At 50.5% G+C, this 19,809-nt stretch overlaps 7 protein-coding genes across 7 annotated transcripts; 4 read left to right on the top strand and 3 right to left on the bottom strand.

Annotated features, from left to right (window-relative positions):
* Nucleotides 1-60: 60 nt before the first annotated feature.
* On the bottom strand, nucleotides 61-1,639 carry EI90DRAFT_2894132 (nucleoside phosphatase GDA1/CD39; the record flags this gene model as incomplete). Its single annotated transcript, XM_039054006.1, has 2 exons — nucleotides 61-1,364; nucleotides 1,426-1,639. Coding segments are annotated over 2 exons (1,518 nt in total), but the record flags the coding sequence as incomplete, so codon positions are not given.
* Nucleotides 1,640-6,826: 5,187 nt separating this feature from the next.
* EI90DRAFT_3157711 (uncharacterized protein) lies at nucleotides 6,827-8,622 on the top strand (the record flags this gene model as incomplete). Its single annotated transcript, XM_039066131.1, has 4 exons — nucleotides 6,827-6,915; nucleotides 6,981-7,073; nucleotides 7,868-8,034; nucleotides 8,063-8,622. The coding sequence occupies 4 exons, from the start codon at nucleotides 6,827-6,829 to the stop codon at nucleotides 8,620-8,622; spliced, it is 909 nt and encodes a 302-aa protein (XP_038911025.1).
* Nucleotides 8,623-8,787: 165 nt separating this feature from the next.
* Nucleotides 8,788-10,497, bottom strand: EI90DRAFT_3077652 (inner membrane protein import complex subunit Tim54-domain-containing protein). The gene is made up of 2 exons (XM_039061735.1): nucleotides 10,097-10,497; nucleotides 8,788-10,039 (listed from the first exon to the last, which is right to left on the bottom strand). The coding sequence occupies exons 1-2, from the start codon at nucleotides 10,451-10,453 to the stop codon at nucleotides 8,882-8,884; spliced, it is 1,515 nt and encodes a 504-aa protein (XP_038911024.1). The 5' UTR covers nucleotides 10,454-10,497; the 3' UTR covers nucleotides 8,788-8,881.
* Nucleotides 10,498-10,795: 298 nt separating this feature from the next.
* EI90DRAFT_3077651 (CwfJ C-terminus 1-domain-containing protein-like protein) lies at nucleotides 10,796-13,166 on the top strand. Its single transcript, XM_039061734.1, is given in 8 exon segments — nucleotides 10,796-11,569; nucleotides 11,620-11,803; nucleotides 11,861-11,958; nucleotides 12,012-12,177; nucleotides 12,234-12,273; nucleotides 12,323-12,716; nucleotides 12,736-12,830; nucleotides 12,895-13,166. The coding sequence occupies 8 exon segments, from the start codon at nucleotides 11,003-11,005 to the stop codon at nucleotides 13,028-13,030; spliced, it is 1,680 nt and encodes a 559-aa protein (XP_038911023.1). The 5' UTR covers nucleotides 10,796-11,002; the 3' UTR covers nucleotides 13,031-13,166.
* Nucleotides 13,167-15,491: 2,325 nt separating this feature from the next.
* EI90DRAFT_3077644 (P-loop containing nucleoside triphosphate hydrolase protein) lies at nucleotides 15,492-16,484 on the top strand. Its single transcript, XM_039061733.1, has 2 exons — nucleotides 15,492-15,603; nucleotides 15,664-16,484. Exons 1-2 carry the CDS (start codon nucleotides 15,553-15,555, stop codon nucleotides 16,303-16,305), a joined length of 693 nt encoding a protein of 230 aa, XP_038911022.1. The 5' UTR covers nucleotides 15,492-15,552; the 3' UTR covers nucleotides 16,306-16,484.
* A 333-nt stretch (nucleotides 16,485-16,817) lies between these two features.
* Nucleotides 16,818-17,232, top strand: EI90DRAFT_3130829 (uncharacterized protein; the record flags this gene model as incomplete). The annotated part of the gene is made up of 3 exons (XM_039064342.1): nucleotides 16,818-16,859; nucleotides 16,918-17,052; nucleotides 17,125-17,232. 3 exons carry the CDS (start codon nucleotides 16,818-16,820, stop codon nucleotides 17,230-17,232), a joined length of 285 nt encoding a protein of 94 aa, XP_038911021.1.
* Nucleotides 17,233-17,399: 167 nt separating this feature from the next.
* On the bottom strand, nucleotides 17,400-18,346 carry EI90DRAFT_3147014 (mitochondrial import protein Pam17; the record flags this gene model as incomplete). The annotated part of the gene is made up of 6 exons (XM_039065490.1): nucleotides 17,400-17,488; nucleotides 17,549-17,570; nucleotides 17,633-17,754; nucleotides 17,840-17,866; nucleotides 17,949-18,087; nucleotides 18,182-18,346. The coding sequence occupies 6 exons, from the start codon at nucleotides 18,344-18,346 to the stop codon at nucleotides 17,400-17,402; spliced, it is 564 nt and encodes a 187-aa protein (XP_038911020.1).
* Between the last annotated feature and the right edge of the window lie 1,463 nt (nucleotides 18,347-19,809).

The raw sequence follows: 19,809 nt of genomic DNA, 5'->3' as shown, positions 1-19,809 counted from the left end.
CGACCAAGATGGGTGTCGATTTGGGTTGGGGTCAAGGAGGGGGGGAGTTTTCAAGCTGATAGGTGGTACCTCTTTACTTGCTTCCAGCACCATCTTCCCAAGTGTCCAGCTTACCGCCGTGTCGCCAATAGTGTCGACACTCTGGAAAGTGGCTGGGCCGACGAGGTTCGGTCCAAGCCCTTTTGCCTTGGCTTTCTCATCAGCCGAACCAGCCTCTCCCGTGGTTTGATTGCCCCCAGAGTCAACAATCCGGGGAAGTCCAATCCCCTGATGGAGGACATTAACGACCCAAGCTGCCTTGAAGCATTGCAGCTGTAGACGATTCAGACCAACTTCCTTACCCCATGTACCAGGTGGAATTGGCTTCCCAAACTCGTCAAAATGTGTCTCCTTGTGCTCTTGAACGATATCCGACCATTCCCGCGAACAGAATTCGATAGCAGCGCGCTCATACTGAACAACGTCATATGCTCCACCAAGTCCGAAAACGTGCTCGGACGAGTACCAGTATTCCGAAACGCCGATGAATTTAGAGAGCGAGAAATCAATGCGCGGAGCTGGGACACCATTGAAAAGGCATGACACATCAGGACATGGACGATCGTTGTTCAGTAGCGGAGCGGTCTGCACCAAGCATTGTTCGAACGAGCCCGTCCCAATCAATTCATGGGACTCCCCGGCCTTCGCATCTGTCCCCGGAATGGCTTGAGGTGACAGGGGGATATTGAGTTGTTTAGGAAGACATGGATCTGGAATGGAATTTGTGGATCCATGTCCGGACGATAACCAGTTCTTCACTTGTGACCCGATGTATCGTTCGCGAGCTTGATTCGTCCCGTATCCTAGCCAAGTTGTGACGAACACGGGATGCTCGATTTCTTCTCCACTCAACAAGCGCAACCGGACGTCAATCAAAGTGTCTGCAGTCGTATGAGACATTGATTCACGCTCCGAGGGGCCTGGCTCGAACGCAATCTGAGTTGATGCCCCGCCCATGTCAAGGAAACCATATGTTCCACGATGATGTTGGTCATGTCCAGTGAAGCCGTCCATCAAGTAATTGACAGAAATCCAGCCAAATATACCTTCCTCCTCTCCACTAATAATTCGCACGCTTGATCCACATGGTCCGATTATCGACGGCGCCTCAAGTCGGAAGCTGGAATTGGCTCGGAAGAACATACACGTGGCTTCGATTATGCTATTCTGCTGGTCTTTGGGGAGAAGTCGCATTCCAGCCGTTGCAAGGAGGAATATCGGAGTTTCTCGGTGTAAGGATGGGGGCACCGTGTCCTTTGCGTGCTCAAGGAGTGGCGCAAGATATTCTGGAATACCCATTGGGTTCTGCGCAAATGAAGAGATACCTGATAAGCAAATATGAGTGAGCAGAACTGACGAATTAGCACCATGGAGCTAAATACAGACCCGGCTCGACTTTATGAAGCCAATCATCACCAGAAGGTACACCTTTCTCGACCTGCGGTAACCTGTCCAGGGCTTCGAGGTCTAGGGTTTGCCTGACAGAACGAGCATCTTTCCAGCTATATATCTGCAGCCGAGATCCCGATGAGCCGGCATCTATCACCAACCCAAAGCGACGCGAGGTGAGCCATAGGTCAGATGCTGTGGGAGGTGGCATCTACGTGGAGGAGTTGTTGACGATTTGAGGACGAAATTCATACGAGGCCTGTGAGGGGCCAATGTAGGGGGATGAACGAGAGTGGATGTGACCCCAAGCGTGGGTGGAGCAAGATAGCCCAAGTTCTGACAGTCTCGCGCAACGAGAAAGTAAACAACAGCGTGGCTGCCCTCTCGAAATGGAAATCCCCGATTGAATGAGCCAGCACCCTGATGCGGAGACTGTCAACTTGAATGGTGCCTGGATCACCTCAGAGCTAAACTGATCGCTACTGATCGTGTTCAGTTTGGTCGCCGTACTGAGGCGACCCTTCGTGCTGTTCTTAGGCCCAAAGCTCAGAGCAGCCCTCGCCGCCCTTTCTCCATTCCAACGAGGCGGGAAATTCAGCGAGCCTTTCGCGATGTGTCCGTTGCGATTCTCATTAGGCAACGGTTTGAGTACTCGAGTCATGATAGATATTCAGGAAGGGCGGTCGAATTCGGGAAGTTCTGGGCCCGAGAGAGACTATAGCGCTGGTAATTCGACCACAAGGAGGAGGGGTAGGCCTTCGGGGCTCCCCAGTACTTATTTTCGTGCGGTTCCATTCGCTAACCAGGTTGTGACGAGCTCACGACCGGCATTCCTCACCGGTACGAGAAGCAGCACCTTTGAACGCCTAGGACGTCCCCGTGGTGGGACTCGTACGTTCAGAGCCACACGTTGTTCGTCAGAAACTTGGGTTTCACTCCGTTGGATATTGAAGTATGGAAAGCCTTCGTTAGGAAGGAGCTTCTGCTGGGTTCATAGAGCATCTACAGAGCTAGTGTTGCGACACACTGCACACGAGAATTGGATCATGTTTCTTACTCCTGTGGCCAGCGCCAGCTAGGTCAATGCGGCGCATGCATTGTCAAGAGATGGAAAATCGAGAGATAACAGGTTTCTACAACGAGTGAACGCGGTCAGTGTGTTTAGCGACTGGTTCACTGAAGAGCGAAAATTATCGCGGTCCTTATCCGCGCCGGTGATGAATCCAATCTCGCCGATACATCCTTTAAGATCCATTGCTGTGAGACCCTCTCCTGATAAGGTTGCCCTCTTCTGAGAGGCCAATAATGGTGGTCACTGATCCTCCTGATGAGTGCAAAGCAAATGCTTTGAACCACTCGCCGACCTTCCTCACAACGAGGCCCCACATTCACCACTACTACCAAGCTCTTTATTGCTTCAAGGAAGTAAAACGTCACGTCTCTGTCTAGCATCAATCTCTCCGACAATGCTAGGACCCAGGATTGGCCCGTCTATGTCTATTCACAATCGGCCAGACTAAGCAAGGCCCAATCAGCCCTGTTGTTAAACGCCCTTGTTCATGAAATTGTCGCTCGCTGTCGGTTTATTCATGTGGAAACGCACACTTTGGATCATCCGAAGAAGAATGGCAAGGATCCATCAACTTCTGCTACTCGATGTCAATCTGCAACATGACCATGCGCCCGCCGAGTAAGCGATGAATCAACTGTCCGCCTCTATCCTGGCCAGGGAGTGTGTGACTCTGCGCACGACCGCCGCATCGTGGCTGGCGTCATTATAGCTGCGGAGCGATCGCTCTCAACTTCGGTTCAGGGCATTATTCTGTCACCTGTTGTCCGGTCGTCCACAGCTGAATTTAATCGGAGCTCAGCTTATGAGATTTGTGAAATGCGGGTACCAATCTCATTGACACTACTCTTTCCGGGACTTTGTCCTGATGCGTGTTCACCAGAATGGTCTCGATGACGGTCCTTGGTGGAAAAGATTCACAAAACGATGGCCCGTCGCTTTCTCCAGATCACGAACGTTCTGTCGGTGGACCTTGACTGATAAGTGGGTTAGGACGAATCTACTGCTACCTGTTCCTCAAGCTTAGACGTCTGGAAAGGGTCGTGGTGCGTGCGAATTACGCTTCCTCTCAGATTGCTCTCCAATTCGAGCCGATACAAACCCTCCTAGTGCCGCGAAGGCTCAGCAAGAACTTATCCGAGTCACCGAGTCATGAGTCATAGCTGCCTCTTGCTCGACACTCTACGATCCCGGCTAGCGGCAATCTATCAATCTTCCACAGCTTTCCCGGTGCTCTACTCTAAGGGAGTACTGTGCTAAAGAATTGGTTGCCCTCTACCGCTAAGTATCAAGATGCGTTGGCCCTGTCTCGTAGCAATTCCTCGATCGTGCTTCCTAACCCTGTTCGGCATATCCAATTACTGAGTTTCCCTTCGTTGGCCGCCTCCAGGCATCCCCACCCGCCATTTGCTGCCTAACCTGTCAAGCCGACCTTCTGACCTTGGACACACTCTGAAGCATTGTTTCCCATTAAAGAGTTCATGGATTGTCCGCCGCACTGCCGGCCACGCAAGCCAGCAATATCCTACGTTTTCTCTCAGGTAGGCTCCATTGTCAGACAGCACTCCAAGCCCTCGCCTGTAACAGAGGAATCAATGTCGCTTTTTCATAAATTGGTCACTGTGCCCGCATTCTGCGCCCTGGTACCACTTGCACCCGAGAGAATAAATCTCCCCAATCCAGGAACCGCCCTAAGGCACTTTTCCGAGGACGTTTTCATTAGTGCTTGCGGCGCGTGGAGGGACGGGCGCCCGGAGCCCATACCGCCTACATAATTAATGGGGCCCGGGATTTTTCAGACTGACACTCCAGCCTTGGACGACACTTTGAAGCAATGCATCATATAGCGTCAGTTTCTCCTCGCCGTTGGCTGGTTGCTTTCCCATCCAGCTTTCCGAAATCCTGGTTCATGGTATAGTCTATCAAACGAGTTCTACTACCCCGGAAGACGAACTAATGCAGTGGTTCCGATAGCCGGAACCGGCTACCTTCTTCCACTAACTACCTATGTTCCTACCCTCCTGTCACTCAAGTCTTTTTCAAAATAATTTGTGGGCTTGATAAATATTTTGAAGCGCGCCACTGGTGAAGGACACTATCTGCCTGAATTATTGCTGTGTGGTCTCGCAGGCGACTTCCTACAGTAGTGACTTGACCGGTTCCAATCCTGAGCAACACTTTGGTGCATTGCCCACGTAGAAGGGCCAATAAACTGGCGTCGCTCGGCCTCCTCTCCACGCTTTCGGCCTAGTCTAACTGCCTTCCACCCCATCGGCCAGACTATCGGATGTAGGCCACACCCTCCTACCATCTCGAATTAGGCCGTTCCCTTTGTGGCTTATCAAACCGACTTTTGACACTGCTCCCAGCTGCAGATTTCGCCGCGCGCAATCCGGCCACTGATCAGCAAATGACTCTCAGTCCCTAGCCATTTCCATCGGTACCTCTTAGTTTCTCCACCAGCAAGGGCGCATTTCCTTCCCCCTTTTCTGTGTATGGTAGGGACTGTTCGCAGCCCCTACAACAGGCACAACAACAATTCGACCAAACGCTCTGCCACAAGTAATATTCGATGCCTTCCCGGTGTCGCCTGGGGAAATATCCCTCCACCTTCCAGCCACGCTCCCGGATTTTCCCAGTGTTTGGATTGGGAATCGGCGCGGAGCAGATCCGCAGGGCTGATTTCACGGAAGGTGAGGGGGAAATTGAGATCGATGTATCATTTGGGGCAATACCCGACGACGAGTAACGAGGAGTCAAGCCAGTGAGTGATACGAACACGTCGATGGGTCCGAAGTAACAGATACGAGTAACGCTGGTAAGATCCTCGGTGGGACGCTGGAAGGATGGATAGCATCTTGAACGAAGCGCCTGGATGCTGTTAGTCACAGGATATCCAATAAAAAAGCAAGTCGGAGATTGAGTCTAGAAGCTGGGACCCTACCTAATCGAGTCCGCTAGGGCTGCCCTGCAGAGAAAAGGCCGAACCTTGCCGAGCCGATCAGCACTAAGGGCAACCGAAACCGACTTAGCCGAATATGTGTCTCAATCTATCTCGCAGGGAGGTCATAAGCGTCAACATGAGGCAGAACGTGTCACGGGCGGCAAATCCAAATCCTGGTTTTTCTGGGCAAGAAGCCGCGCCGTCGTTGCTGGTGCTATCCTTAGTGATCCCGGGTGTCTGGCCTGGTGACAGGTCCGAAGGGTGTATGGCGAATTGTTAGGGCATGGTCTTCCGGCACAAACGCCCAGAAATAGAGATTTTTGATTCTTGTCCAACTTTCCCACCATCTTGGACCCATCCCTAGCTAGGGCTCTCGTTTACTGGCTGATCTTAGGGCCTCTAACTGTAGACACACTGTCTCTGCACAAGTGCCCGTCGCAAAGGGAGGGCTTAGCTGGCGCAGACACCAATCCTTAACCAAATTCTATCCGGGTCAGTGATGTGAGGAAACGATAGGATTGCGTTTTTCTAATGCCAGAGTTGGTGACCAAGCCTAAATCTGATCTTTGGGCTTTGGTCTTATGTGCGTACCTCAAGTGCAAGATGGCACCCCCACCGTGCTTTTCAAGATTGAGCTAATTCCACAGACCTTGTTCCTGCCGTCGCCCACCTACGCGAGTCCACAAATCCCAGAGATAAGAGATGGCCCGAGAGTATTCCGAACAGACTATTTAGTGGCGTACTCAATTCAAACTCTTCCCATTCTTTTCGGCCTCTACTATCCGACCATGAAATGCAGAAGCGACCCTTGCTCAACAGCGGGCGTTGTGTTAAATCGGTCCCACGACCGAAAGCAACCTTAGCCGAACAACTACCAACGTTTCAGCAATGAGGACATGCTTGATAGGCATCGGCCCGGCTCCATGAAGTTTTTTTCCTCCTATGGTTTTAATGATGCATCCACGCCCTGATACTCTCTTGCTGCGTCGCCGATAACCCTGAGCCACCTGACACTCTGTGCAGCGTGTGCAGCATCTCAGCCCTGGGACATTATTGCTCAGCCTTTACAGAACACCCAGGCAGCCAAGTGCCTTCACCGTAGGTAATTATGATTCGAGGCCGCTTGAGGGAAAGATTCTATAACGTCCAGCCGTTTATCCGGCTCCCAATATGGATTTGGAAAAAAGGGTTTTCGACGGCTTCAGCATCTTAAGCTGTTGTGATCCGCGACTCAGCCTAACCCTGGTGTGTTCCCGCTTCAATGCGTGAATCCAATTGTCTCATGCACTGAAATTACCGTCATTCCCGAGCAGCTTCGATTTCCGAGACTATCGCTGTCTTCTCCTGGCTTTCTTCAATTGCATGAATATGGTTCATTTGCAGTTATGTCCACAGCATACTCAACTCTACCCTTTGTCACCCAAATAACACCCACTACCCGAGATCAGATGTCCGTTTCTAGTGTCTTGTTACTGTAAGCAACAACGAAGTGTTTGCTTCTTGCCCTTCAGATTCGCCCACCTGCTCTTGGGGTTCCAGCGCGTCAATTGCTATTTTCGAACTTACTCCCGCTGCTATCTCCGAAGGCCCATTAATTTGGACTGACACGGTCACAACCCTTTGTCCCTTGATGTAGGCGTGGACGACTGTTTTTTCCTACGCAAATCCAATACGTGGTCCCAGAGTCCCCTCGATGACCCGTTACAAGTCACTTGGCCACTTGAATTGGGCATAAACTCTCCCTATCTTTTACGTGTCAGGACAATTATTCTGAGTTGCGCCAATTTAGACGAACATCCGGGTGGCCAATACACCCTTGTCTCCACTACGTTCAGGGTTGGACCTTCAAATGCCCATGAGTAAATACTCTAGCCCCACCCTCGGCGCGCCGACCTTGATCACGATGCTTTCAGATAACAATCGTTCCTCCTCAGCCCCTTGGTCCTTCAGCGTCAGGCGCCCAGATCCGCAACATGTTATGCAACTCGTTTCAAGAAGTTTATTGTATATACTAAGTGAGGAATCAAATTTTTAATCCACGCTTGACCGCGAGTTTTGTGCTCTTCATTCGGCTCAAAATCAGATAATATCGAGCAGAAGAGATCGCAGATCGCGGAAGCGATTTCGACGTCATTTTTCAACTATCGGTTATGCTTTTTTGTCACTCGTCCGAGTAGTCGCCCCTCTTGGGCTTAGGCAATCTGGCAATGCATAAAAGCCAACGCGTATCTCACCCTTAAAATCACTTTGGCATCTCACCTCCCATTCTTGGACATTTATGTTACCGCAAATCTTATTACTGGGTGATCCGACTTGTTAGGCATATGAGGAGAACTGCTCAAAACGGGATACCGGCGATGCCTTGTGTCAAGAGCCATTTTCCCAATCTCTACATTCGGCATCGTGCCGACCTGTCTTCATATAAGATATGAGGAACGTATCCCAAAGCCCAACCTGCGTTCTTCGTTACCCCGGGAGTTGTCGCCATGGGACAATGCGTCACGATCGCCGCCACCGAGCCGTACGCCCCCTTTGCAACTCGAGAAACCCAAAGCGCCTTCGTTAAATCCGATCAAATCATCCGCTGCTTTCAGTATGTAGCTGATTATCTCTCCCGTAAGGGGCAGAAGCTACCCTCGTTGCTGTTGGCGGTGTGGTGGATGTACTTTATCTTCGAATTGCGGATCAAACCGACGACATTGAGTTTCTTGGTCCTGCCATCTCTCATCGCACGTATCTCGAAGTCGCCATGCACGGAGCCATAGCCCATTTGGGTCTCCCTTCTCGGAAAATCGAACAAACGAACAAATTACCCGTGGGGGAAAATTGGCAGTCATTGATGGAGGTGTTGGGACGTGGGCCACGAGAGACCATCTTCAGACAGCCCGGGCTGCAAGTCGTAGCCGCACCATGGAACTACGGGTTTTGTGTGAAAATGGACATGTTACGACGTGGAGCAACGGGGGCAATCACTCCCACCCCTCGACACGTTTCAGACGCCGCAGTTTACTTGGACAGTGTCATCAAACACCAGCCCCCGGACCGCCTCCCATTTACCGAGCGTGAGCTGTACCGTATTCTGACGGATTATTCCGTTCAAGTATCCGAGTTGTCTGTTGGGCATGTGCTCAACACTTATCGGACACTGTATAAACGGGAACCACTCGCTCCACGCAGGTGATAATGAACGAATAAAGTCAGTGAGCGCCATAACTACTCGCTCTCCAAAGCCCGCTAACATTCTCCCCTGTTGGTGCTGCGTGATCAAGTTTACGTACTACTTAGGAGTATGATGACCCCCAAACCCCATTTCTTGTAACACCACCTATATCCCACAGTTCAAACAGTATTGGAAGGGGGAAAATTGTAATTGTGAAAGTTAACTATATACTGTACTTTTAAAGAGAAGCAAGTCTGTAACCCAATGTAGCCCTTTTCCGTCAAGCTGTATCCGACGAAGTCGCCGATGGAGGAGGTAGGGTAGCCCGTACCTCCTCCGCTGAAGGGTTGCGGAACACACCAAATATCCCATTGAATCGATCATCCCAAGTGACCCCCATGCCGTGACGCAGCCATTGATAGGCTTTCTCATCCTCTCTCCACCGCAACTCCTTTTTGAGCCGCTCCGCCCGAAGTTCCACCTCAGTCGGTGGTGGATATGCCTTCTCGTCTTTTGTCGGCTCCCTTTCTCCTCGTGCAAGTGAGCGGGTCACCTCGAGCTTGCGAAGCAACTCTTGGTAGTATTTCTTGCGAGCGTCAGCGATAGTTGCCAGGGTGTCACGATATCCACGGCCATACATCTTCTCCTTATCCTGGTCGAAGTCAAGGTCACCCCCTAGACCAAACCCGTGACTGGGAAATGGTGTGGGCGCATCAGGAGCGTCGTTGGTCCGGTTTATTGATGTCGGAGGAATGAATGGGCGTATCTGGGCAAATACGAGGCGATACGCCGCTTCGCACCCCGCCTCCACCCGCCTGTGCTCATTAAAGAAGTCATATATCATCATGGGAATGTTTTCAAAACCAATACGGTTAGGAAACTCCACAAAGAGGAATGGTGGTTGGAGCGGGATGGAGACGGGTGCATGATGTAAAGCATCAGCAACGGAGGTTTCTTGGGATGCTGAAGGTGCCCGAGGAGTGAATGGCCCGCGTAAACTACCCATGGACAAGAGAGGGGAGGGTTGAATTGGGGGGTTAGACAGGGTTGGCTGCGCGAAAGGTCTGGGGGGATCCGATTCACGAGTGTTTATAGCCTCATCAGGCTCGTCAAAAGCACCGTCTTCGGCAAGAAGGGCAGCAAGGGCCTCTTCTTTGTCCACCTTAGCCAAAGACGACGTCCAACCCTCGCAGAGTCCATGCATGTACTCCTTTAAGGTGTGCCTTCCAATGATGACCACACCCTCTTCCATTTCCCGGTTGCGCTCTGACTGAATGTCCAATTTGGTGCTGGAGGTATCCCATGGCCCCAGGGGAGCCGTGGCGCCGGCATCCGCCTCCCGTCTTTGGCGTACTCTTTCTCGGACTAGGTCAGATATCGCTCCATGATAATTCCCATTCCTCATCTCATAATCAACAGCTGCGGCATGCAAGATTGGCTGAAAAAATATTGACAATAAGCCCATCTCCTCCACAGCAGCATAAGCGCAACTGGCCTTAACGTATTTCCTAAAATGCTTCATGCTTCTATTGGCCATGTCATCTCCGGGCCATTTGCACGCATAAACCTGCACCTTTCGGGCATGGTCCTTGCTGCCCAAAGGATAATCAGCCAAATGCTTGACGCGAGAAATATAATCGGCTCTTATGGCCTTGCATTTCCGCTTATCGTCCCAGGCGAGATAGCCAAGGGTAGAAACAATTCCCCAGAAAATGAGCCATTTTCTTGAAGGAAGCTTTGGCTTGCGAAGCCAACTGATAGGCAGCCCAGTTTTCTCTAGTGCCAACTCCGCCCCAGACAAATTAACCCAGCCCCTCTGCGAAGCATCAGAAGGTCCATTCAACTTGCTCATTGGCGAAGGCGTCCCAGCACACAAAACGCGGAGGTCATCACGTGTAGCCAGTATTGAATTGCAATCCCCAACCTGGCGCTTACTGGGATTCATTTCCGCCATTGAAAACACTGCTTTCGGTCGCCGCAAGTAACAGGCCTCAAGGCGTTCTTGTCGACGGATGAAAGATAGGGATGTCTACTAAGATGTTTGTCCCCGCCCACATCGGGATATTGCATAATGACTACTTATGGCACAACCAGATTGGCCGTTGGTTCACCCCTTGGATCTTTCAAGTCTTTATTCGAAAAGGTTAAGGCCATTGATGCGAAGCATGGGAAGTTTGAGCTCCTTTTGTGCGCTGGGGACTTTTTTGGGCCGCCGGGTGGTGAAGAAGAATTGCAGGAATTACTGGCTGGCGAAATTGAGGGTGAGCTTCGCTGATGCAGGCCTGCTACGACCATTGAATATCACTAGTGCCCTTTCCCACATATGTAACTCAGGGGATTCATCCAATACCCCCTCCTGTGCTGGAGAAAACGGCCGAAACTGGTGGCGAAATATGTCACAATGTGTATCTGCTTGGTGAGGCCGGTCTCCACTAAACGGCGGCTTACATTCATGAAAATGGCAGGGAAAACCACAATAATTACTACCTCACAAAAGCTGACGATCGCTAGCCTTGGTGGCCAGTTTGATGCAAAAACATATGGGGAGGGGTCTGACCTTGGCCCGGAATCTTCTACATTCAATGCTGCAAATGTTGCTTCGTTCCTCAAATCACCATCACTACCATCCCTTGGTGATTCTGCCAATCAGATGACTCTTGCGTCACTCAGGTCATCAGTCTCCAACGTCCAAATCGATGTTCTGTTGACACACGGGTGGCCGGCTAAAATCATTAAACAATCTAAATCTGTCCCTCCATCAATCGACAGTGCTAGTTTGGTTCCCCCCCTGGATGATGTAGTATCCGCCTCTCGTCCGCGGTATCACTTTGTCGCCGGAGGGGGAAGTCCAGCTGTCTTCTGGGAACGTGAACCCTTCATCTGGAGTGGCGGTCATGCCATAACCCGTTTCATTAGTTTGGGGGCGTTTGGTGGGCCTACTGACACTTCTGGAATTAAAAAACCTAGGGTCGGTCATTAATTTAATTCGCTTCTTAACAGTTACTAACATCCCCCCAGTGGTTTTATGCGTTCTCCATCGCTCCCATTACACCCTTGTCTCCAAAGCCATCGATCCCTGCCAATTGCACTGAAAATCCATTCCAGTTGGATTCGAGGACTGGTGCTAAAAGATCCACTGATGATGATGATGATGGCGGCAATTTCATTTTTGGCGATGTTCGGGTGAAACGCCCCCGACGAGGCGAGTGCTCTACTGTTCTTCCGTATGAGAATGGCCTTGCCTCAACAGTCCTAAAAGATCAGCAGGGTTCGGTCCACCAAAACAATTCTGAAGCCAAAAAATCAACAAAACGACCACCAGAAGGCTATATTTGTCGCATATGTCAATCCGCGGACGTCAGTTTTTTCGATCCGCTCGCTGCTCATTACTTACCATCTGGTGTCTACAGCATTATATTAAAGACTGTCCTGAAAAGTACGCAACAGGAGATACTGGAGGCAGGAAGCCGCCGCCAGGCTATATATGCCGAGCTTGCGGAAGCGAGGCACATTTAATACGCGACTGTCCTTCTATGAAGGAACGACCACGACGTGATCCCGTGAGAGAAATACAGCGTAAGTCTGTGATGCCGATGTTCGATCCAGTGTCACTCAAGTGTCCCTCTTCACAGCCGCCGAATGTTGGTTTTGTTTATCCAATCCAGGATTGTCGTGAGTGAGGACCGAAAAAGCAGGTCCTGGTGTTGATTGGTTGTTACAGGAAGCATCTTATCGTCTCCATTGGAACAGAAGTGTACGTTACATTGGCAAAAGGTCCACTTCTGCCAACAGACCCAGACACCCTTTCTCCGACTCACGTGCCTGGTGGCGGCCACATCCTCATTATTCCAATCTCCCACTATCCAACTTTGAGCACAATACCGACCGACCTTGCGCCCCCAGTTCTTTCTGAGGTTGACACGTACAGGGCAGCTCTGCGCACGATGTATGCTAAATATGGCGCTGTCCCGGTTTTCTTCGAGATGTCAAGACTGTCGGGAAAGGGTGGACACGCACACATCCAAGTTGTACCGGTACCCGAGTCGAAGAAGGATGGGGTGGAGGGGGCGTTCAGCGCTTATGGGGGCGGACAGGTTGTGTGGGAAGATGATCCTGTCAAGGCATTGGGCGAAGCTGCTGGTGGGCTATTTTAGAGTCGATCTACCAGATGGGAGGAAGATGGTGCATATCTTGAGGCCTGGAGTGATGTTTAATCTCCAATTCGGGAGGCGAGTAAAGTCCACACTCTATCACCGACATTGCCATTGATGACACTGTTTCCCACCTACACAGGGAAGCGCTTGCACATTATCTTGCGTTGAAGGATCGTGCTGACTGGAAGGCTTGTTCTCAATCGGAAGATAAGGAGACGCGAGACGCGGAAGCATTCAAGGACGCTTTTGTTGGGTTCGATCCTGCATCATTGTAGCATGCCAAAACTGTAAAAAGGATTTTGGTCCTCAATAATGGACATCTGACTATCACGAGTTTTGTTGTTGGCACCATATTACTTTATTTCAGCCATGCAACCCGAATTCGATGAGCCTTACGGCTGATACGGTACACTCGGCTCCAATCAATGGCAACCTCTACGAACGCATTCAAGCCAACCATCCGAATAAAGGTAAGAGGGCACACACGTTATCCAATGAATGGAGAACAATCTGGCACTGTTGAACCTCGATAGGTTGCTCGAAATTCAGTACAGGTGGGGTGCATGGGCGTATTGCCAACGTTGAACGCGGCAGTTCGTAATGCATTGGATAAAATGTCCTGCAGATCACGAAGAGCACCGGGGGCTGGCTTTTCTAGCCAGAAATCACCAGGGACGTGGCTGGTGATTATATGCGGCTGGTTCTTCTGGGATGAGTCCACCTTGCTGTCGTCCAGAAGCTGCCCCTGGCTTTAGCTCTGGGGGGCTCTCCCGGGCGCGTGAGTGGACAGCGGGGATAGCGCTGACACGTGGCAGTCGCTCGCGTGGTCCTTTCTCATCTTTCTACGCTACCTCTTTGATTACCATATGCCACTCTCTACGCTACGTTGAAGTATGCGTTTCGATCATGTCTTCCTTTCTTTCTCAACGTACTCAACTCCGGCATCATATCGTTAGTGGGTGTTTAGACGCGCGCATCTGAATGGGCGCTTAGCGCCTCCGGCCCCTACGCACCATCGCTACCGTCGCTCACAGGGAGGCAATTTTCAACAGCAAGGTCTAGTGGGCTGCCCGATTAATTATCCGGGATTCTGATCCTCAAACTTAGGTCATTGCGACTCGAGGGATGAAGCGGTCTTGTGGATACCGGCGACTGCATGGTAAACGGTGAATAGATGGGATACTGGCAGACGGTTGAAGAGCTGGTAAGATGGGAGGTACATAGCACGGCCCTGTACTGATTGTGTACAGTGAAACCCAGTTGAAAATGACACGCACACGCACACGCATATGAGGCTGGTTGGAAAGCTTGACCTTCCTGATTCATTAATCATGTCTGGCCCTGTGATGACTCTACGTTGGTCAAGAGAAAAGAACTGCCATTCCGAGAGGAGTCGCAATAGCTGATCCCCCAAGTAAAAACACGGAGTATCATCACTTGTAAGGCCCACTAGCCCTTCCATGTTCCCCAAGCATACAAGTTTCCAGCAGAATCATCCGTGAGGCCATGAATATAGAATCCTGGCACGGTTAACAGCAGCTTCCTCAGAAATGTATCATTATGATCCAGCTAATGAAGTCCAGCTCCCAACCCTCATTCATATTCCCCAGAATAATTTGCAAGTTGGCCAACTATCACCCAAGGCGGACGAATTGCCACGTATTATTCAGCGAAATGAAGAAATTGAGGGCAAGTTATCTGGCTCCCGACTTTGAGGGTCCTGGGAGTGTTGAACGAATCGCAGCGTCGGTCGTTCATCCAGGTTCAGGGACCTTCTAGCGGGGGTGTGTGCTGTACATGTGGAGAGCGACGCGAAAGATATTATGGCGGCACCAACAGAGATTACTTTGGGTGAGTCGGAGACGCTGAGCTTGTGTGTGTTGGGGGTTGGAGCGTAGACCTTAGGTTCGATGTAAGCGCACGGCGACGAATGATGGCGCAACTGGTTGAGGTGCAGCTCCAAGGCGAGCGGAAGGGGAGGTATCGAAACCGAAAAGAAAGGACCAAGTGGTCGTACGACGTGCCACCCTGCGCATTGGTACCTGTCAAATGCAGTGTGGCACTCGGTTGAAAGTTGTTGACGTTCACAAGGCCATCACAGAGCCTGCGAAAGTTCCCAACGTCATTCGCGTTACCACGGGATTCCCGTCTCTCGCCAGGGAAAAGCGAGAACGATACTACAGCCACGTCAAATGTCAGGTGTTGTGAATGAGCATTCAAGCACAATCGCAACATCAACACAGTTCAAAAGTTTGTTATATGTTCTCAGCGCGATGCAGCGCTCCGAAAGAACTGTGGCCCATAAGGTATGGACGAGTGATTGGCTTCCAACCGCCCAATCAATACCGCAAGTCGCACCAAAACAAGGGAGAGTTCACACCCGCATGCGATGCGCCCCAGTTTCGTGCCCTGGCATCAACATCACCAGCAGTGATACCGGTAGAATAGTCTATATCACAGATTAGGTGGGAGAGATCTTCCCTTCCGTCCATCAAGTGTTCCGGAAAATAATGTAGCTCAAAAGCGTTATTGAGCTGTATACCACTCATTTCTATATCGTCAAGCAAGGCCAGGCTGTAAATTTTTCGGTGATACCAGCATCACGAACAAGGATCAGTGAGAGTTTGAGAGGAGCGTGTGGGTCCACTTTGACGGTCACATTCATATCGAGCTGCTCTGCATGCTTGATACTGTATTACAGAATGTGAAAAGTGCGGGGTTGTTGCCGCGCGCGACGGGGTCAACAGTCACGTCCCCTTATCAGAATCCAGAACTCCCTGTATTGCTTCCGCTGCGAATGTCCGGGCCAAAAGTATCGGCGGACAAGGGGGCGCTCATCATCGTCATGGTACATGATGTCTTCTGGTGATAACGATTCCCATTCAACACTTAATTCCCGTCTCACAAGGGTGTCAGTGGATGTGGAAAATCTACCACAGGCAAAGCCCTTGCGGGTGCCATTCAAAATACGCAATTCCAAGATGGGGATGATCTTCACCCAAAATCAAACATTGACAAAATGTCGCAGGGTCAACAATTAACAGACGAAGATCGACACCCATGGCTCTCTCTCATCCGCTCAACTGCAGAACACCTAATTGCTTCGGGAACATCCAAAGTGATCGTGATCGCCTGCTCAGCGCTGAGAAAGCGATATCGTGATGTTCTCCGCACACCTTCATCTGAACAGCAGCGCTGCACAATCCCACCCCCCTTAGAGATACCAGACAATCATCCATACCCCGCATCAGAACGCTCTAGTTCTCATCAAACAACCCATCACTCAGACCCAGCACCTCGGGTACATGTGGGGACTTACTTCATTCATCTTGATGGACCGCACGACGTCCTCTTGCAGAGAATGTCGGCGCGAAAGGGTCATTTCATGAACGAATCGATGCTGGGTGGCCAGCTCGCGACACTCGAATGGCCGGACCCCGCAACGGAAGAAAACATCATCACCGTGGACTTAACAAAGTCAACAGAAGAACAGGTGGGACAGTCCATTCAAGGGCTGAGAAACATGGGATTGGATCTCAAGACCCTGTAGGCATTGGTCGCATGTGAGAAGGACAGGTATCAAAGTGATAAGGCATAGAGCCATTGCATTCGTTGTAGATGGCGGAGAAACTAGGCAACAACATAACAATGACGCAAAAAATGTCTCAACTGTACTCCCCATGCGAGCCCTGTTCCCGTTGAATTCCCGTACAACAAAGCAGATATAAGGAATTACATTCTTATTCCCAAGCTCGGTGATGACCACCTCTAGTTGACTCATTGACTAGAGGCAGATGTAAAGCGTCGAGGGGTTTGATCAAAGTGAAGAGAAGGAAACGAACTTCCGCGTTGATTTATATGGTTAGTCCGGGTGTTGCCGAATACCCATCAACAATAACTTGTCAACATGCAGGTATTGTTCAGCAAAATAGTCTGTACTGATCATGGATATGAATGCTCTGAGAGCAGCTCGAAAGAGTTGCGCCACAGATGGGAATAATTCCGGCAGCATCCGTACTGTTTGAATTCAATCGAGTCCAGTCCCTTGATACTTTGTGACCCATGTCGACGAACGGTAGACCAGAGGCGGATGTTATAGCAAGCGTAAGCGCCACTCTCCGTTGTTCTGCCGCTCTGTGCCTCTGAATAATGGATGTTTCAGTTTCAAGACGGGCACACATTCTCGAAGAAACGTATGGAAGAGGCATTTGCTTCAGGCGCCTTCAGTGAGCCGCCGAAGAGAGCTCCAAAGCTTGCATTGGACACAAAACAATCTGCAGAATCTATAGATGTCATCGTACGCATCTTAATCCTCCCACTTTTTCATGTCCCAAGTGCCCGTTCTTTAACGATGACCCCGATCCTACAGGTCAACGAACTTGGATTAACGCGACATTTAGCCGAGCAGGCACTCGCAAGGCATAACGGGAATCTCATCGCTACTCTTCGCAACCTCGTGCGACCCCCATCTGAGTGACATTGCATTAACTGTGATGGATGCGAAGTGATGCGCATTGTAACAACAGAACTGCAAGCATGAGAAGATAGAGGAAGTGAAGGCTTGTTATCGTGTTTTATTGAACTACGTTGGGCGTGTAATGGTGGGATGCTGTATTGGTTACTGGAAGGGGGGGGGGGGGTTGCTTATTGCTCTGGCCATGCTGCTTTCCTTCGATATTTTGATTGGTCACGGAGCCACTGGCGGTACTGCTTAATTGATCCAACGTTCTCACCTAGGAGAGAGACCGATGAAGTCAGCAACCGAATGAAGCATCATCACAGAACCGACTCACCATAGTAGTCAGGGACAGGATTCTAAGTAAAAGGGAAAACATTGGGTTCAAGACAGCCCCTGGGCAATTGGCAAACGAACTCACCGTAGCACTCTGAGATGATGGATCGACCCGATTGCGGACAATATGTTGGTAGAATTCACGCTCCTTGGAGTCAATCTGGGATAGCTTCTTACGGTGCGTGAGACGCCATAGCGTAGATCCGACTAGAGAGGACAAGTAAACAATGAAAATTATTGTGCTCAGGACACGGGATGATGGTTAACAACATCGAGTAAAGCGGAGACTGACTGAATGGTCCCACGAGGTACCCGGCACCTAGGAAATAAAAGTGAAGAGTAGATACCGCCCAGCCAATGTTATAAAACATCGTTGCGATAGAATTGGCATATGGACTCACCAGCACACGAGAAGGTGGCCAACGCATATATCCAAATTGGCTCGAGGCCCATAATTAGGGCAGTGGGATCAGGCTCAATAGAGCCAAAATACGATAAACCTCCACCAAAAGCTCCCAATGTCATCGGAACTGTCGCAGTCTGGAGCAGATACACCCATGAGGGTCGGGTCAAATGATAATGAAAATAGTCAACAAATAAAGTAGGGCCTATGACATAGATAAGTCATACGCACTAATTCCCATATCCTTCTCCCTCTTCTAATTTTAAGGTACTCAGGCCATGAAAGCGTAGCCGGAGCCGCTTTTGCCGGAGCAGACGAGCCTGGTTCTGACTCACTCGCAGAGGTACTGGCAAGTCTATTTAGTAATTGCGTATGCACCAGGGGCGCACGTTTCATGTCTCCCCGCAAGCCCAATCTTAAAAAAACCATTGAGGATGGTTTGCTGTTCCTTAGCGCCTGCATGCTGAAGGCTGAACTTGGCGCTTCGACAGGAAGGTCACGCGTTGTTCCCACACTCCGATGGAATCGCTCCAGTGCAACTCCAGTGAAACGCAAGCACTTGTCCTGAGGACTTCAACGACTCCCTCTAATCCCCTGAAAACATGTACAGATGAGCTTCTGGAACAACCGAAACCTTAAGCGTGTGGAGGTGCTTGCTTGTTCTTCGTAATATCTCCGGGCAGAGTGGACCGCCTACCGCAGCATGCCTAGCAGCCAGGCTCCATGTATTTCTCCGTTTTCCATGCTTCTCGCCCTTACAATTCCCAAGAATACTTATTCAGAGGGAGAACTGGCAGTTCTCACTGATGAGACATGGTCCAATTCTCCCCCTATGCGTCGCACATGTGAAGGACGGTGACGCTCACATCATGAATTGTATTCTGAGTCTATCTACTATCCTTCGCTGGGACGGTTCCGTTGCGCTTCATATTTCTTTTGCGTTTCTAACCATGGGTCTGGTAATGATTTGCCACCACATGGCCTTGTGCGCGTGGCCTTGCCTTTCTAGAGGCGCTTCGCGGACATGGACTCCTGGCAGCGCTATTGCGCACGGTTTGCGCGTCCGTTTGCAGCGTCTGCTGGCGAAGTATTCGTGTCCTCACTCGTAGGCTTACTATAAGCTTCATGGTGACCCGTGTTCCCTGCAAAGGCCTCTCTATAACAGAGGGGGCCCATTTTACTTCAAGCGAATCATCCATTCACGGAGGTGGGGCACCTAGAAACATTTCGTCACGTTTCAGCGTCATTTGTCAATTCACGCAAAATCTCCATAAGCGACGATAGGGCATTGGTGCGTGTTATGAACTCCAACTCTCAACACCAATGGAAAGCTCGACACCATGTTCGGCGGAGTGGTTGATACCAAACTGAAAGAGTCATGGGATATTTTTCTACGGTCTTGGCCAGGCGAGACCAAAGGTTAGTGATCGACGTGATCTGGTATGCTCAGTCGCTACCTTTCAGTGAGCAGTGTGCTTCCCAGAAAAGATGGTGAGGCACCCAAATCAGCCCGCCTGTCTCCACGCACTACAAGAAAATAATGGCGAAGATATCTCAGCTACTCTCCAACTTGAAAGGGGCCTGAATTACTCTGCATAGAGCTAATGGAAGTTGCTGGTTGCCCCTGGGATGGCTCACTTGGCGACATGAACAAATGGTGAGTATCCCTTCGTGAACTTTCCTGGGGGCCTTGGGCTCTCGTGCCCCGAAATGTTGTAATCTAGAACGTATGGAACCGCTGAACGAACTGCGACATTGATCCATCTCGGGTTGGTGCCGCTTAACAGTTCACCGACCACTTGCATGGTAGTCTCTTCCTTGGGCTTCTAAGCTCACGAGTGCCTATCGTACACGCCAAT

Source organism: Cantharellus anzutake (assembly GCF_015039405.1).
Source record: "Cantharellus anzutake strain C23 chromosome Unknown EI90scaffold_69, whole genome shotgun sequence".
In the NCBI taxonomy this organism is placed as follows: domain Eukaryota; kingdom Fungi; phylum Basidiomycota; class Agaricomycetes; order Cantharellales; family Hydnaceae; genus Cantharellus; species Cantharellus anzutake.
This window is presented reverse-complemented; position numbering and strand designations above follow the sequence as displayed.

Bases quoted from the DNA above. Each gene is read 5' to 3' on its own strand.
- EI90DRAFT_3077652 (XM_039061735.1), bottom strand. From the start codon at position 10,453: ATGAGCAAGTTGAATGGACCTTCTGATGCTTCGCAGAGGGGCTGGGTT. The intron at 10,040-10,096 runs GCCAGTTGCGCT...ATATTTTTTCAG, and splicing joins ATTTTAGGAAATACGTTAAG to CCAATCTTGCATGCCGCAGC.
- EI90DRAFT_3077651 (XM_039061734.1), top strand. From the start codon at position 11,003: ATGTGTATCTGCTTGGTGAGGCCGGTCTCCACTAAACGGCGGCTTACA. The intron at 11,959-12,011 runs GTCAGTTTTTTC...TGGTGTCTACAG, and splicing joins GCATATGTCAATCCGCGGAC to CATTATATTAAAGACTGTCC. The intron at 12,831-12,894 runs GCGAGTAAAGTC...CCACCTACACAG, and splicing joins TTTAATCTCCAATTCGGGAG to GGAAGCGCTTGCACATTATC.
- EI90DRAFT_3077644 (XM_039061733.1), top strand. From the start codon at position 15,553: ATGTCCGGGCCAAAAGTATCGGCGGACAAGGGGGCGCTCATCATCGTC. The intron at 15,604-15,663 runs GTACATGATGTC...CCGTCTCACAAG, and splicing joins GGGCGCTCATCATCGTCATG to GGTGTCAGTGGATGTGGAAA.